Source organism: Rhineura floridana, chromosome 5 (genome assembly GCF_030035675.1).
Source record: "Rhineura floridana isolate rRhiFlo1 chromosome 5, rRhiFlo1.hap2, whole genome shotgun sequence".
NCBI lineage: Eukaryota > Metazoa > Chordata > Lepidosauria > Squamata > Rhineuridae > Rhineura > Rhineura floridana.
In genome coordinates, this window is record NC_084484.1 from 153,257,629 (window position 1) to 153,276,008 (window position 18,380).

General features: G+C 42.2%; 1 protein-coding gene across 3 annotated transcripts in view; it reads left to right on the plus strand.

Annotated features, from left to right (window-relative positions):
- Positions 1-8,033: 8,033 nt before the first annotated feature.
- Positions 8,034-18,380, plus strand: part of FLT1 (fms related receptor tyrosine kinase 1) — a 184,498-nt gene continuing 174,151 nt past the window's right edge. For all 3 annotated transcript variants that reach the window (XM_061628494.1, XM_061628495.1, XM_061628496.1), the window contains exon 1: positions 8,034-8,314. In XM_061628494.1, coding sequence (XP_061484478.1) covers positions 8,248-8,314 — 67 coding nt within the window. In that variant the 5' untranslated portion in view covers positions 8,034-8,247. The remainder of the gene's footprint in view (positions 8,315-18,380) is intronic.

Here is an 18,380-nt window from a genome sequence, read left to right on the forward strand (position 1 = left end):
CATTTTACCATTCTAACATTTGCATATGCATTTTTAAATGTTGTGTTTTAACCATACTGTGCTTATTTTATTTGATCTGTACAGGTTGCTCTGCACTATATTTTACATCAATTTTGTTTCATCTGCGCGAGCTCAGCTCAAGATGCTGGCGCTAACATTTAAAATCTGAAATGGCTCGAGGTCTTGGTACCTTAAGAACTACCAATGTCCATATGCTTCTCCTTGTATATTCTGGTCATCATCTGAGCCACTACTCCAGATTACCTAAACCTGTGTATTGCACTGGCTGGCTACCAGGTGTTTTTCTGTAATAGAATGCCCTGACAACTAAGATCCATGAGGCCCCATACCAGTATGCTGCCGAGCATATCCTGCCCTCCACCCCTGCTATTTGTCCCTGAAGGTGCCCTTAGCTGCAAACAGCAGGGAAGGAACTATTTTCAGCAGGAAACTGGTGTGGGCCCCTAATCAGGAGTATATTTTATATCAGGGGGTCCACAGCTGCTTTTTATTTGAAGTAGAACTGGCCAGTTTAAACATTTTTGAAAGCATGTACAAAATAATGGCCAGTGTGGTCCTCAGTATGTGACTGTCCTACACTAATAGGTGCAGATAACAAGCCTACCTTTGTGATACAGCTGGTGTATGTTTGCCTGAGGGAAACTGTTCTGCCACTCCTAGTTAATGCTACCTGTCATTAAGAGGTGGGCAAAACTGTAACTAGTTCCATGCCTCTCCTCACTTTTGCAGTTTCTGAATATGAGCTTGTTCTATTTGCTGGTCTTAGGGATGGGCAGACTGAGCACTTGCCCAGAATGCCAAGCTGAGGAGGTCACCAAACTGAGCTCAGTGTCTGTGATTTTTTATGTACTGTCTGCAGTGAGCTGGAGTGGCAAAAAGCAAGTGTCTGTCACCTTTTTCTCAAGGTTTTACAGGTTATTTCGGTACTAGCTACAAAAATGATCTTTAGTCAATTAGCTTTAGAGTATGTTTCTTTTTCAATTTCCACTTTAATGTCATTTGCGCTAGGTAAAAATCAGTGGAATACAGCTTCACTTTGAAGTAATGTACCAAGCACTTAGCACTTCAAGTACTATAAACACTATAAGCATTTAAAAAATATAACAAATAAAGCCATAAGCTGTAAGATATTCTAAAATAAAGAATGCTTACCAAAAGATAAGAACTATAAAAAAAAGTAAAAGTAAAACCTGTGATAGCTGAGGAGGGAGTATTGGAGCTCAGGGAGGAGAGCTTGCAGCAGGAGCCATTTTGTTTGTGTGTTTAACATAATAAAAATATAGGCCTATAACTCCATGAGATAAGAGTCATCCTTTGAAACCTGCCCACACCACATGACAAAGACTTCCTTGGGATCCTAGAATTGGAGCAGGAGTGCACTGAAAGCAAAGCAGAATATATTATTATTATTATTATTATTATTATTATTATTATTATTATTGCATTTATATACTGCCCCATAGCCGAAGCTCTCTGGGCAATTTACAACAATATAAGAGTTAGCTCAGTCTGAGCTCTTTTCTATAGGTGTTGCTGGGGAAAAGTCTGGGAGTAGCAGGATCTGTTACACTGCTATGTTTTGTAATCCTGCACAAGCCACATAGCTAGGTAACACAGCAAAGCTGCAGGGCTGATTGGGGGGGAACTGGGGCCATTTGCCCCAGGCCCCCACAAAGCAAGGGGCCCCTGCCTCAGTGCCTGTGTACCATTGATCTCTGCCCTGACCCTGCCACATTGCTCACTGGAATTCATAGTATTTTGTTTAAAGTTTTCATTAAAAGAAGAAGTGGTATATTGGAGTGTAAGATGACACTGAATCTCAACATGTAATTGGCCATGATGAAGTAAATATTTTACATAGTTGTGTATGAAACAGAATATACGCTAATTTGAGGATTAAGATGGCTGTACAATGTAGCCTTTGGAGGCTAGAAGGGAGGGATCTGCTTATTAGCCAGGCCTGGAGCCCAACTATAAGGGAGTCTAAACCAATAATGGTAGGGTAAAATCTTTCTTTGGGTCTAGGCAGCAACAGAGATAAGATTGGTCAGGTCAGGTTTGTGGTTGGCCCAGGCCAAGTAGTCCTGGTTGCAGAGTTTGTTGTAAGGAGAGAAGGAACAGGGAGGGCTTTAAGGAGGGATTCTGTGACAGAGTAGGCAGCATGGTCTTGTCACAGAAAGAAATCCAGGCCCACCAGTTCAAGTAGTAAGTGAGTGAACACCACCTAGGATTTCCAGGCAAGGTGCCACTGGAGAGTAATTTTCTGTGGCAGTTACAACAGGAAAAGACGTAGGAGTGATGTGAGGCTAGGCCTTAAAGGAGGAATTCTTTCTGAGTAAAGTAGTGGAGTAGACCAGCAGCAGGCCAGAACAAGAACATCTGTGAGACTGAGTCTCAGGAAGCAGAAAGAAGTTTTGCCAAGAGAGATTTGGAATGTGGAAAAAGTACTCAGGAGAAACACAACTTAATCCTTATTCCCTTATCCCTATGCAAGAAAAAATGAAGCACATTATTCTGCTTGATCCCATGGCAAGGAGGAGTTGCAGGTGAGAATTCTCACATGTAGTCCATTTATGCAATAATTATCACATGTGGCCCCCAACTTTGTACACACATGTATGGGTCTTTCTAGGGGGCAGCAGCAGGGCCCCCAGCATCACACCTGCACTGGACCCCATAAACCCTCTGGGTGGCCCTGCAAAACTGATTGAGGGTGGTGACGCTGAAGGCGCTCCTTGTCCAGGGTATTATTTATTTCAGAGCCAGCCTGGAGCATTGACCTGGCTCTTGTAGTGGATGATACTTCACCTAAATGGACTTCAGTAAGCTTGGATCCTCTGCAGTGAACTGTGAGAGAGCTGCAGTTACCTTTTAGGAAGTCATGAATCTTGCAAGGAAGTTGGTGAGGTAGGGTTGTTGCTTTGGGCAATTCATCTGAAGATCTGACTAGTGCTTATCCTCTACTGTTCCTTCCCATTTATGCCCCTATCTTTACTTTCTTTTGGGAGACAGGGCCTTATCTCTGATAATTAAAACAAGGAAATAAATTTGACATTGCTTATGTGATTGAAATGAATGAAAATGAAGACTTCTAGAAATGGGAGGAGGACAATAGTATATAGGTATTTTCCCAGCTGTTCCATAATGTATGGGAATTTTGAAAATAAAGAATAAAATCTTTAGATAATGTTAACATCAATAAGGATGAATTGCTGCATAATGACTCTATGGCTTCTTGTTCTCTTCCTCTGAGATTTGTTATTGGCCACTATCAAGGACAGGATATGAAACTAGGTGGACCATTAACCAATCCTGCAATGATGAAAAGATTTTTGTTTTTTTACATTTTAATATGAGTTTTCCGCAACATCTTCAGGAAGCATTCCAACCAAACTTTTTAAAACTGGAAAGCTGAATCATCTTTTTAAAAATCATCCTGGTTCACGTACAAGATGGTTTTGTGGGACTCAAGAGATCTGGGCTGCGTTCTTGGCTCCACAATAGCTTCCTGTGATGTTAGACCAATTGCTTAATTTCCGTGTGCTTTCATTTCCTTCTGTGTAAATTAGGGTAATGACGTTTGCTTACCTACCAGGTGTGCTGTGTGGAAATACATTCACCAGTATTAATATATGTTAAGAAATCTGCATAAAAACATCCTGCTCATGTATTGTTATTTATGTATAATTGCTGAGGCAAGCCCATAGCCAGCCTAAAAGTTCAGGGAGGGGCACAAAAAAGGGGTTTTTTTCCTTGTAATAGTTTTAATGAATTATTTTTGTGAAAGGGGGGAGAAAATTTTTAGAGGGGCCTGTGTTGGGGACAAGTGTACTTCAGAGCAGAGATTTGTGTATTTTCATTATATCTGCAATTCTGAAAATGTCAATCTTTTTATGCCACATTACTGTATTCTTGCAACAAGAGACATTTAGGAATCCAAAATTCACTAGAACAATTGACCATATATGCCGCCCCAGACTACAGAATCTTTAATTCAGTATGATCATGAGCAAATTCACTAACAGGCAAAAAACCTTGCAGTTTAAGAATGTACCAATAGCCCACAGATATTTCTAGCAAACTTTAAAAAGCAGGGAAATTGGGCAGCTGTAGTGAATGTGCCAGAGGAGGAGGAGACCTGACCTCCTCTCTGAGATATTGTACTGCCCTACAAATTTGTAAAATGCAAACACAATTTGGGTTGGTCTTTCACAGTCCAATCTACTTCCTGTGTAGCTTGGAAGAATTTGGTAACGTGCCTCTGAGCATGTGGTGAGTGGTGGGAATGCCTGCAATCAGGACTGCATCTACAAAGATGTAGAATTACATTTTTGTATGTTTCCAGGAGAGAGTGGGAAGGCAGGAGGACAGGTCTGATCATATGCATGCTTATTGAGTTCAGTGGGATTTACTCCAGTGCAATCATGTGTAGGATAGGTAAAACTGACCTGAGGGAGGGGGAGGGAGAGGGAGGGAGAGGGGGAGGGAAGAGGGGGATGGAGTAAAGGTAGGGAGGGGAGGAGACTGGGGGTGGGCACTGGGCAGAGAGAAAGCTCCTTTCCTTTCCAAAAGGAAAATATTGTTAACAGTATCTTCCCGCCCCCCCTGGATTTCCCCCACCTTTTTATTCTATAGCAGACACGTGTAGTCTCCCACTCAAATTTAAACCAGTGCTGCCCCTGGCCACATCCACACCAGACAGCAAAATGTGGCAGCGAGACTGCTCACTAGAGCAGGATATCACCAGCATGTCACCCTGCTGCTGAATGAATTGCATTGGCTATCTACTAGCTACTTGGGTAAGTTCAAGGTTCTGGTTATGTTGTACAAAGCCCTATACAGCTTGGGACCAGGATACCTGAAAGAACTTCTTACCCCTTATATACCCAGTTGACAACTGCACTCTGCAGGTGAGGGCTTCCTGTAGATACCATCTGATCAGGAGGTCTGTTCCGCACAACATAGAAATGGACCTTTAGTGTTGTGGCACCTACCCTTTGGAATTCCTTCCCTTAAATATTAGACAGACGCCATCTCTGTTATCTTACTGGTATCTACTGAAGGCCTTCCTCTTTCAACAAGCCTTTTAAGTAGAGACCTGATCCCAGTCTGCATCTGTGCTGGAATTGCTTTTTAATATGTTTTTAAAGTATTTTTTTAAAAAAATGTTTTTAAAGGTGTTTTGTTTTAATATGTTTTAAAGTTTGTTTCTATGATGTTGTAGAGTGTTTTTAGTGCTTCTATTTGCCGCCCTGGGCTCCTACTGGGAGGAAGGGTGGGATATAAATCTAATATAGTAGTAGTAGTAGTAGTAGTAGTGTAGTAGTAGTAGTAATCTATCTGCTGCATTCTTCACCAGCTGCAGCTTCCAGGGAAGCCCCACATAGAGTGCATAGTTGAGCATATGTTGTCCGTTGGTGCTGTTACAAAGCCTGTCAGGTTGTGTATTGGCTATACAGTGATGGGAATTCTGGGAATTCTGTTATGTGGTCCCATTCCTTCAGGGCCAAATTTAAAAATGAGCACTGGGTGAATACTCCTTCACCCTCTGGCACTTGTGTTATGGGATTCCAAGGGTGGACACAAATGGACACTTAAAATTTAATCAGTGAACCAAGAGCACAAATTCAGATTGGAAGTCACTGAAACGTCGTCTAGAGAGATGAAATATTCATGAAATTGAATAGAAACAGTAAAACACAGGGGCACATAACACAATAATTCTTAGGGTTATTACAACCCCCCTGTCTTTCTGGTAAAACTTCTTAACAAAATCTCTCTCCCTGTACACTGTGATGTCTGGTTCTCTGCATTTTTAAAAAAGAATTCTGTTTTAAGAACAGCAGGGTGTGGCTCATAAGCAACATTTTTTTCATTTTAATTTGGTTTTAATCCATGTATTTACTGGTGGGTGGGTAAGCTAGTAAGAATTTTGCTAAGCTAATAACTTCCTTGTTTTTTTGTTGTTTGAACCACTTTCACCTCAGTCCAAATGTCAGGGCTGCATGCTAAAATGGACACCCAGTAACAATTCCTTTAAAAAATGCTCTGCTCTCATCATTTTTGCATTTATTCTGTAGCTTCCCGCGTTGCAGTGTAATAACGAAGAGGCTAAAGAGGGCTGTGTGCAGGAAAGAGTATTTTGATGTCACCCAATGTACTTTGCAATTAAAGTTTAGAAATGACCGACTTCTTGATGATTGCTAATTACAGCAGAGACAGGACAGATACAGCGTCCGTGACGCAAACTGTTCATCGTCGGTGATCAAAACATTTAGCTGGTTCAATCTAAGCATCATTGTTAGTCGTGTTAGTTGCTCGCTGGACAGCTTCTGATCTGTCAGTTGCAGCGCCCAACCGGCGGGTTTCGTGAATGAGTGAGTCCTCTAGCCCGAAGGCTGCGGAAGCGTGGGGACAGCAGCGACTAGTAGCAGCGGGGGACCAGGGACTCCGCCTACAGAGTAAGAGAGAATCGTGATGATCTTGTCGCTGATGCTGCCTGGATAGTCCTGGTCTCAGAAGCGACCAGCCCATGTCCAAGCCGAAGAGCGATATTGATCTCTGGTCTGGAACAACATCCTGGGAGGGGAAGTTTCCTCAAACGCTGAGTAGTCTCCTCACTTTGGGGATTGAGGAACCTCGGACTTTTGAGATAAATAGAAGTGATGGTCTCGTATTCAGCTGGCCTGTAGATTGTGCAATCCGTGGTTACAGAAGATTGTTAGCCTCTTCTGCAGTTTGATAAGATAGGACGGATATCTTCCAGTTTCCTTTCTTTGTAGGTTTCTCACGTTTGGAAAATGGAAATTGACTGCCTTTAAGTCGATCCCGACTTATAGCTACCCTATGAATAGGGTTTTCATGGTAAGCAGTATTCAAAGGGGGGGTTACCATTGCCTCCCTCTGAGGCTAGTCCTCCCCAACTGGCTAGGGCCTGCTCAGCTTGCCACAGCTGCACAAGCCAGCCCCTTCCTTGTCCGCAACTGCCAGCTGGGGGGCAACTGGGCTCCTTGGGACTATGCAGCTTGCCCACGGCTGCACAGGTGACAGGGCACGTAACCCCTGAGCCACTCACTGTGGGGGTGATCTTTAGATGGCCCTTGACACCCAGGAGACACGAGCGGGGATTTGAACTCACAGACTCTGGACTCCCAGCCCGAGAGATGCAGCCAATCCTGGCTCCCTGAACATGTGCCTGCATTGCAGTCTTATGGGGTTTGCGTGTTTTCTCCTTTCCAGTCCCGTAGAACTATCAAAGATCTATCACGATAGTCACATAGAACCTCCATGTTCAAAAGCAATACATAATGTTTGTTGGGGAGGGGCTGTCTCCCTCCAGACCTTCTTGTGCGCTTCCCGGAGACATCGCAGTGGCAATTGTGATGAGCGCTGGTCTAGATGGACCTTAGTCTGATCCAACAGGGCTTTTCTTATGTTTTAAACCAGTTCCCCAAACCAATTTAAACGGCCTCTTTTACCTTGTTGAATCTAAGCATCCCGACTTCCATCGCGTTGTGCCCTGCTGCCTTACCCTGTAATTATTCCTACTCACAAAACTTGGACACTTCCAGTTTCGTGGGAAGCAAGGGAAGAGTCCTTCCAAGTTTATGATCTTGAATGTGCAAAAGGACCGTCTTTAAAGCCGATTCTATAACACGGAAGTTATCTCCCGGTCTGCAAACAGGTTAGCTCAAGAGAGGCACCGGGCTCGGAAGGAAATCTCATTAACGGTGTTAGGATTTACGTTTGGTTAACACCTACGGGATGACTTTGGCAAAGCGAGTACAATTGGGGTGCTTAAGGTTATCTCTGCCCCTCCTTTCATGGGATCCGTTCAGGGTCAGAGACGAAACGCCGCGCTCCTCATTCCCGTCCAGAAAGCTGCCCGCGAGCCTTTCTGCTTGCCTCACCCCACGCACGAAGCGGGGTCGGCAGAAGGTATCGCTGTCAATGGGGGGGAGGGGGGAGGCCAAATGACGTGGGGGTATGGAGGCGTGATTGGAACGGAGGAAGTGGGCTGGGGAGGTTATAAAGGGGCCGAGCCCGGGAAGCCGAGTGCCCTTTGGATTCTGCCTCTTGCTTTCGATCCGGTGCTGCCTGCGGACTAGGCAGGGAGAGAGGGGAGGGCTACTGCCATTCCGCGGCGCCGGGACTAGCCGGACCTTTGGTTCTACGGGCGAGGAGGACGACGGTACTCACGCCGGAGCAGCTAGTTCTGGAGACGGCATGTTTGGTTGGAAGCTCCCTGGAGCCGTGCTGGGCGGGCTGCTGGGTTCCTGGCTCCTTCTGGCGGGTAAGTGCCGCTGGTGGCCCCGTCGGACTGGCAAGTCCCTTCTGTGTCCTGGGCGCACAGGCGCCGCTGCATCCCCTCGCGCTCTTTCTGGATCCGGCGGACGGAGAGCCGAGAGGATTCGGACTCAGGACAGCACGCACGGGAAAGCTGCACTCGGGATCCGCCGGGATCCAGCTAACCTGTCCCAGTCCCGTCGCGTCCCGTCTCCTCGTCCCCAAAGTCTGGCACTGAGCGCCGGCGCCACTGCCTTGCAACACCTTGCGCTCGCTTCGGCTGGCCAAACACTGCTTGGGAGAGAGCCCTCGAAAGCGCGCTCCTTTTAAGGAACGGGGCATTCCGATCTCAGAAAGGAGAATGGTCCGTTGGAAAGACATCCTCCTGCATCTGAATGAGGGCTTCCCCCGAGACCCAGCTTTTTGGATTTTGCTTTGGCGGCAGGCTCCTGCGCTTTTCCGGCCGCCAGCCACTTATCAAATGGAGCAGGTCATCTCTCCCAACGTTGGCTGGGGAGGGGGGGCTACTTAACTCTGGAAACCTTTTGGATCCTCCCGTCTTTTGACATTGGGAAGCAGGGCCGGATTTAAACTTGTTGTGGCCCTAAGCCGCATGAGTGAGGCCCTTCGCTCTTCAACAAATAATAAAAAAATTAAATGCAAAATATGGGCTGCACAATTAAAATAATTTGATAGTCGTGTAATATGGGCCTTAAAAAGGCAAGTTATATGTGTGCACATTCCTTATTTAGGAGTTTGTCAAACACATAACACAATTAAACAATTGCCGGTGGCAATGTTGTAAACGTTTTTTCTTTCTTTCTTTCTAACTGCAGGGCCCTCGTAATGTGGGGCCCTAAGCTGTAGCTTGCTGGGCTTGTACGTGAAGGTTCCTATGGGCTTTCCCCAGCCAAATGGTTGGGATGCGCACTCCACGCTCTTCGCTGGAATGGAGCCTAGCTAACCAGCGGTGATCCCAAACCCCTCTGCAACCAGCTACTTGGCCCACGCGGATTTTTAAAAGGGCCTCCATTCTTAAAGAGATCAGTGCTCCCCCCCCCACTATTCCACCGGTGCACATCTACTCCCCTGTTGTCTCCCTCCTAATTTGGACATAGCAGGAGCAACCCAGGACTTCTGTTTTGATGATTCCAGCTATACCCTGGGGCTGGGAAACTAATTTGTATTCTTTCACCCACCTTTTAAAGATGAGGGGCTAAAATGCCTGGGGATTTAACATGTGTTTATTTTAGGATATGCCGCTCCGAGTGTGTTCTTGGTAGAAAATGGGCATGTAAACAAAACAAAACAAAGGCTGTGTGATTGGAGGGTCCAGAATCCCACCTTTTGAAAGAGACCCCCATTTTCTACCCTGACAAGACTGAGATCATGGAAACTAAGGATCAGCGCGATCCGGACTTGCACGGGGCTGTTTATAAAAAGAAGAGCTAGGGATAGAATTATATACACGCGGGAGTGTAACGGGACTTACTTCTAAGTTAAAAGGGGGTTGGACTTGATGGTCTTATAGGCCCCTTCCAACTCTACTATTCTATAATTCTATGAAAATGTTAGGATTGCGCCTGGCTCCTTCTGGCAGGTCAGTGGCGCTGGTGGCCCCCTGCCTTGTACTGGCAGCCGAGCGCTTCCCCCGAGCCAATAGGACCGGAATGTGCTAGTATCTTTGCTCCCAGAGCGGCGTTTTCTTAATTCGATTCTAGTGCCTTGAAAGGGAGGGACTGTGCGTGGGTGACCTGAAGGACTAGCTCTTGATTAACCTGTGCGCTGAAGGCCGCATTAGAAGAAAGCGAGCCGTACTTAACATGCGTCACTGTTGTAGTTCGCCATCATGAAGAGGAGGACTGGGAAACTGGCTTGCGGACCTCATCGCTGCAAAACTTCGGTTCGGATTAGAAGTGTGCTGGCAGCTCCTCCTTCCTCAATACATTTAAAGCTGGGAGCACAGAACACTGACTTCAGTGGGGCTTGTTTAAAAGGATTAAGAGAGTGGTGTCATTTATCTGTACTCAGATATACAACTCAGTGGTGCAGGAGCATTGAACTGAAGCAAGTTTCACTGGTTGAAATGGAACTTGTATCCAAGAAACGGAAAAAGACTGCAGTCCTCCCCATGAGCATTTAATTGGGAGTCAGTGCCATTGAACACAGTGAGACTTACTTCTGAGTAAATATGCTTCTCCTTGATCTAAAGTACAACTCAGTTTTAATCCAGATTTAGCAATACATTGAGTTGGATTTTGAACAACCAGGGCATTTTCACAAGTGACATCATTTTTTCTTCTTAAATTTATTATTTATTCAATCCTTTTTCTTCAGTTAGTCCCAAGATGTACAAGGAATTGAAAAAAATGGCTCACCCTGATTTGTATCTGGCATGGACAAAATTCAAAATGACATTAAGAGTGCAAGAAAAGCTCAAAGGTGCTTCTTAATGTCATGTGTGGAAGTGTCTGTATTTTGAAATGCGTCATTGATGGAGGCTGTTAATGTGAGAAAGAACTCAAAAGATTTTAAATGGGATGTAGGCTTTATGCCTGAATTAGAGGTGCTGTAAATGTAAACAATTTAACTATCACTTATGAAAACTGTTCATAATCTCATATCAGGTGAGCATTCCTTCTACCTGATTTTTTATCCTGTAAGCCGTTTAGCAGTTATTGATTAGATGAAGGTCATACACAAGGACGTTGTATATGTTTGTGATTGACAAAAGCTGCGGAAATCGATAGCAAAACATAGAGCCAAACTGATTCTAGTTTATAGAAACAAGGAATGAATGGAACATAAGACGGGGACCAAAAAGGCAGGGATTAAACTCAAGTCTCTAGTGTTATATGTATTTGAGATTATTATTGGTGAGCAAAATATGTATTAGATAAATAATAATAATAATAATAATAATAATAATAATAATAATAATAATAAAATTTTATTTCTAGGCCGCCTATCTGGCCGAATTAATGGCCACTCTAGGCGGCATACATAGACTAAAATATAACATAGAGTAAAATATAACATATAATACAAAACAAAACCCCAGTAGTCTATAGACATCCCGAGCAGCAGGTTCACGCACACATACACACACGCGGTCTCTGGCCCCTTCAGCAGTTGCTGCTTTTGTAGCTGGAGAGAGACAGGGCCCCGCCCTTCCAGGCCAGGTGGAAATCAGCCAGAAATGCAGGGAGCAGGTCTTGCAGAAACTCACACAGGTAGATGGTCTCTGGCCCCTTCAGCAGTTGCTGCTTTTGTAGCTGGAGAGAGACAGGGCCCCGCCCTTCCAGGCCAGGTGGAAATCAGCCAGAAATGCAGGGAGCAGGTTTTGCAGAAACTCACACAGGTAGATAAATAAGGGCCACTGCGCATATTACGGTTACAACTTCAGCCAAAGATTAGTCTTTCAAAACTCCTTTGATTGCAGTGTGAGAGTTTGGCATACACTCAAAAAATTCCCATTTAAATCATTGGGAGGGTGAATGGAATGGACTGCCTTCAAGTTGATCTCGACTTATGGCAACCCTATGAATAGGGTTTTCATGGTAAGCGGTATTCAGAGGTGGATTACCATTGTGCCTTCCTCTGAAGCTGAGAGGCAGTGACTGGTCCAAGGTCACCCAGTGAACTTCATGGCTGTGTGGGGATTTGAACCCTGGTCTCCTAGGTCATAGTCCAACACTCTAACCACTACACCACACTGGCTGTCATTGGGAGGGTACTTCACAGTTTATTTTGTAATTGTGTTTGTTACAGTACTGGCATTTCTGGTAGAAAACAGACATGCATCTTCAAAAATGTATGTGCACATGTCTGAAAGTCCTTATTGCACTGTGGGAGTAGAATAGTTTGGAGTTCATAATTCACAAGTTTGAAGCAACTCTCACACTGCAGTCCTGTGCATGCTTATCTGGGAGTAAACCCTACTGAACACAATATAACACCTTTGACTAAATATGCACTAGATAGAACTATTTTCTGGCTGGACCATACTGTTTTTGTAGGAGTATACTAGAGAACTCTTGTTATGGGGCAGTTCTATAAATGCAATATATTATATAAACAAAACAAGTAAGATATTTTAAGAACACAACTAAAATATAAAATGCAAATCTAATAAATGTTTGTTTATTTATTTATTGGATTTGTAAACATAGATATTAAATTTTATCAAGAATATACAACTGGTTGTGAACTGAATGTATATTTTGTGGCCAATCCAGAGGTGCTGCCAGGCGGTGTGTTCAGAGGCAATGTATAACAATATGCATGGTTGCTAATGGTGAGCATATTTGTGATGATCACACTACATTTTCCATAAGAACTTGAATATTTTTCTTTCTTGGATCCAGACTACATGGAGACATTTGAGCAGATTTATAGAAGTTCAGATGGTTTTCTCTGGGTTGCACAATGCTAAAAACAATCAAAGTAAAGCAATAGAATTTACATTCAGCACAATGGATTGAGGATGGGTGTGTACAAAAGAATGACAAATGTTGCAAAGAGTTTCTGAGCTGCACTGCAACTAACAGTTTAAACCACTTCAAGTATACTATTTGGATTGAAAGGGATTTAGGCTGCAATTCTCTGTATGCTTCCTTAGAATAAGTATCAGAGGACATATTTCTGACAATAGGGTTTACACTGATACGCTCTTTCAGATTTTCTGTTCTCAGAGTGAGCTTCACAGTATCATTTAGTGCTAGCTGAAAAACGTCTTCCTTTAAACATTTTTGAAGTACCAGGTTTTTAATTTCTGGGTAGATCAATGTTTGAGCACTCTTATGTTGCAACCCATAACATTAGTTAGGGCATCTCAAGAGAGCTGTGTTCAGCGACAAAAGTGGATTGCTGTGCAAAGTAAGCAGATCAAAGATAGACAGTTCTGTTCTACTTGCTGCTAAATAGAAGAGAAAATCTGCCTAACACAGGCTGACAAAAGGATACATTGCTCAGGATTGCTCTACTGTCCCTTAAAAGGATTATTTACTTTTTATGTAGATCATCAGTGTGCATGGCACTTTACAGAGGCAGAACAAGATAGGCCCTTGTCTCAAGGAGATTACGGTTTGACACAGCATAGGCAACAGAGGTATGGGATGAAGATGGAGATAAACATAAACAGGGAAAGAATATGCATTCAGTTATATCTTTTTAGTCTAATTTTTAAGTCAAAGATGAGGACTAAGGGGCTATGCTAAAGTGTCACAGAGTGTGAATTTTGTGGAGATTGTTGAAAGAAAAGAAGAAAAGGAAACAACAGATATAGTTGTTGTTGTTATGTGCCTTCAAGTCAATTTCAACTTATGGCAACCTATGAATCAGTGACCTCCAATAGCATCTATTATAAACCACCCTGTTCAGATCTTGTAAGTTGAGGTCTGTGGCTTCCTTTATGGAATCAATCACAAAGGTGTTCTGGATGGGAATTTCATGCATAATGACCAGAGGTTTGAAGGAACAGAAGATCTTCAGATTGCAGAGGGTGGTGGATCTAGAGAGGCAAAGGTCATAATCAAGGATGCGGATATGAAAGCAGTGGTGCCATCAGGGCAGAACTTCAGGTAAGCTGTATAACCAGAACAAAGAAAATAAAACTTGTTTTTGATTTTTTTAATGGTTTCCCATGTATCCATAAGCATTCGATTTACTTTAGAATTGTAATTAATGGGAAAGACTGGGTTTGTATTTGTACACTATCTTGAATTACAGCAGGTAGTTAATAGCAAATGGTCTCTCATGGCATTGCATCCTTTAAAGATCAGCATCCGGCAGTAATAAGGCCGCAGTGGTTAAATATGTTGTGTTCCCACCGTGGGCAGTGCTAGTACAGTATTGGCTCCCTTTCAAAACAATCTTTAACCCTTTGACACATTTTATGTGCAGTAGATACACAGATATATGTGCTCATATTGATGAACATATTTATGGACAGACACAAGGGAAGTAAGAAAAATGGAAGCAATTGATATAAAAGCACAACTAAGGTTTCAGTTTGCAGACCTTGTCTCTAGGGTGGAATGCAGAGGTTTGTTTTTAAGGTAAGGAAATGCAGAGATCAGGAAGTAGCTATATTTTTTAATTGTTTTTAAAAATGTGTTTTTAAATTTGTATATTTGTATATTTGTTTTTAATGTTTTTAATTGTTGTAAACCGCCCAGAGAGTTTCAGCTATGGAGCGGTATACAAATGCAATAAATAAATAAATAAATAAATAAATAAATATTTGTAAGAATGGTGGAGTTTTCCCCCCGCAGCTACTATGTTTGATAAACAGAGAAGCCAGAGACAATCATGAGTGTATTTGCCCCACAGAGTTCACCATGTTTGACTGTCATTCCCTCTTCCCAGGTAACTTTGGGAAGTGTATTTCTTTGAGGAGGAGGGGGCTTGGGATTTCTGTGTCACTTGAGAACACTCAGTGTCTCATCAAACAAGGGCCATAGCTGAGTTGGTAGAGCATTTGTGCATGCAGAAGGTTCCAGGTTCGGTCCTCAAATGTCTCCATGTAGGGCTGGGAATTTACCTGTGTGAAATCTAGAGAACCACTGCCAGTCAGTGTAGACATTACTGAGCTAGTTGGACCTATGGTCGGACTCAAGATAAGAGAGCTTCCTAGGCTTCCCGTGTTTCGAAGAATTCCTAGGATTCCTCGGGGGAAGTGAAGCCATGCCAATTGTGAAGTGGTGTGATTTGATAGGGTTATAGTGTAAATATGCCTTACGTCTCCTGTGTAGCCATTTATCAGCTGTTTTGTGAACTGGGTAGCATACAGATGAATTTAAGAGGGTCTAATTCTGTGTCAGAGTATGGCCTATATGTGCATAATTTATTTTATGTTATAGTTTTATTCATATACAGTTTTTGGTCCAAAGGCTCCCAAACAGTGAACCGAATATTAATACAAAATCAATACACAACAAAAGTATACATTCAATAAATCAATTAAATCAATTAAAAATAGAAAATAACAAAATACTCGCTGCACTGGATATATGTTTGTGAGTGAGCTGCATTCATGCTCTCACCACAAACACAGCTCCCAGCATTCTAGCTCTCACTTGGATGCCAAGTTTTATGTTTAACCAATAGATGAATAAATTCATTCACATAAATTCTTATGATGAATCTATTGCATTTTATTCAATCAAGTTGTAGGCCTGCTATCCATCTGTCTATCTCTCAAGAGTCCTAAGCCTCAGTGGATGAGCTCAGCATTCAGCAAGATCAAATTACATCAAGACACACCAACCCAGAATGCATCTAACTCTATTATATTGAGACATTCAGTGGAATGATGGTTACCATTGTGAGCATTCCTGTATACTCCCACTGACTTCTGTATACCAGTTCTCATCCCGGTAGTTAAAATAAATGAGCTTTGCTGCAAGAAAAATTTAGAATGATAGAAGTCAGAGAACATGATTCCTGTTAAAAGACTTTGATCCTCCTCCTACCTGTGTAAAAACATTTCTTAAGGTATACAATGTATATTCTAATATGGTTGGTTTGATTAAATTTCTCACTTTGGCTGGCAGGTACTCATGTTTTGCAATAGAAAACACAACATGTAAGGCCTGCTTAATGAGCCTTAAGAATGGATCTAAATCCAGCTTTTGGGGAAATGATCTGTGATGGATACCTTCATTGCCCACTGGAGAAATGTTAAATTCATTAGGTTTGAAGCTCTGTGTGTGCTGCTATTTGTAAAGATAAAAACATTATTCTCATTAATGTCTTCAATAAAATGCTACTCAGTGTAAAATGCTACTTAACGGGGTGTCTGTTCTAAATAGTTCTCAAAATTTGACCTGGGCTTCCCTGTGAAGATATGAACAGCTTAGGAGGTTTCAATTATTTATTTATTTATTTTATTTCATTCCATTACTATACCGCCCTTAGCCTATGGCTCTCTGGGCGGTTCACAGCAAGGAATAAAATACAATACAGTAAAATAGAAATCAGATAAAATCACTAAAAAACATACAGCTTGAGCATTTAACCACTTGGTATAAAATTAACTTAACAATAAACATTAAACAATTACGGTAAGCATTAAAATGCCTGGGAGAATAAAAAGGTTTTAACCTGGCGCCGAAAAGATAGAAGAGTAGGCGCCAGGCGCACCTCATCGAATGAATTAAGTGGCGAGCCAGTCGTCTGTGGCTTTAACCATATAGTTATATATCCATTTCTCCAAATTACTAACTAATAATCAAAATACGATAATCTTCCCTAGCCATCCCCAGTGTAGAAATGAGTTATTGTTTGCTATGGGGTTATTGAGGGAATTCTAAGCACAGAGAGGCCTTTAACTACCAGAAAACTCTGATCTTTTGTAGATCCCACTCATGAGACAAGCTGAGCAATGGTAATTGACTCTGGATTTATTGGTCTTAAGGGGGGTTATTTATATGGTAATGTGTATTACTGTATTTACCTTAGAATGTGGTAAGCCAGCCCTACTGTATTTGGGTGCTCTCCTGCTCCTCTGCTGAGTGCGCCCTGCACTTCTGTCCCAAAGTCTTGCCCTGATGGCACCACTGAAGCTGGGAGTTATTCACTCATTGCCGACTGTTTAGCAATCCAGGGAATTGGCTGGTAGTGCTTTGTGCAATATAGTGCATGGTTTACTTAAGTGGCTGGAGCCTACAGTAAAAGATCACCATGACAAATTAATGTAGATATCAAACAGAGTAAACACGAGTCTGGATTTTGTAGAAGGGGGGAAAGCAGCTTGCAGAGATGATATGAAACTTAGAGGGGAAAGGTTAAGCACTCCTTGCTACTGATCTGCTCAAAATTGCTTCTCCTGAAGCTGTTTTTTATTTTTATTTTTTTTTAATCTACTAGTGATTAATTACATGTGCTTTACATATAACATCTAGTTTGCTCCTTAGATCTAGATTTGATTTTCTGCCTCTTCTCAGAAATTAATCTAGTGGCCAGCTCTTTCACGTGCATACTTCATCATGATGAATATTTGAAATCATTGTTTTGCATATGTAAAGGCAATTATGCTTAGCAGTGGCTAAAATTTACAAGGCTAACAACAAAAATTTCTTCATTAGAATTTTTTTAGAATGTTTTGTTTAAATAATGCATCACAAATCCAGGGCAGTTAATTTAAATCTACATTGCTAATTTACCAAGAATGGGTTGATAAACATTAGAAGCTGAAGTGTTTGCTTCGCTCTGCAAAAAAGCTGTTTAAGACATCTGGATGGCTGTACTTCACAAGTCACTCTCTCCATGTCTTGTGTTTGATAAATCATATACCTTTCTGAGACTTTATGAGAGATTCTGCTTTCTATTCTCAGGCAGCATACACACTAATTTGCTTGCAGCAGATAAATGTAGGTTTTCTCAATTCAAAATTGTTCATGCTCGTTCCCAACATACTGCTTTCAATCTAGATTGATTCAACACTGCTGTCCACAAGGGTGGGTGTTGTTACTGGATATGCACTTGAAAACCCTCCCTTTGATGAGGTCATCCATGCCTTTTCCTCCTCGTGCATGCCCCAGATAAATGAAGAAGGATGATTACGGTCTTGGTATATGCTCACCTACAATGTCATTGCACTTGTGTGAATACATACCACATTGCTGGGACCACCTACATCTGTTTTCAAATGGGCATACTGTGGAGTAGTGCAGAACCAATCTTGAATGAACTTTTATTTTCAGAACAAAACCAGCTTCTCCAGAAGGGCATTTCAGGGGCAAAAAATATGCAACAGATCTAGATTGTGTGTGGACTGCATAGAAAAAGCAAATACTCAGTCTCCATTGATTCTAGAACAAAATGTCGAGTGTACGCAGCCTCAGTCTCAGTATCTGTTACAGAATTACAGATTCTTGGACACTGAACAATTCAAATTTTGTCTGTGTATAAATATTAATGAATATTCCTAGGGTTTACTGGTTTTCAAATTCAAATCCAAGATAACAGTATTATAAAGCCATGAAAGAGAATTTTTGATTCTATTTTTTTTGGTTCAATCATAAATCAGATGTGATTAGTCTGAGGAACATTTATTCTTTGGCAGCAGA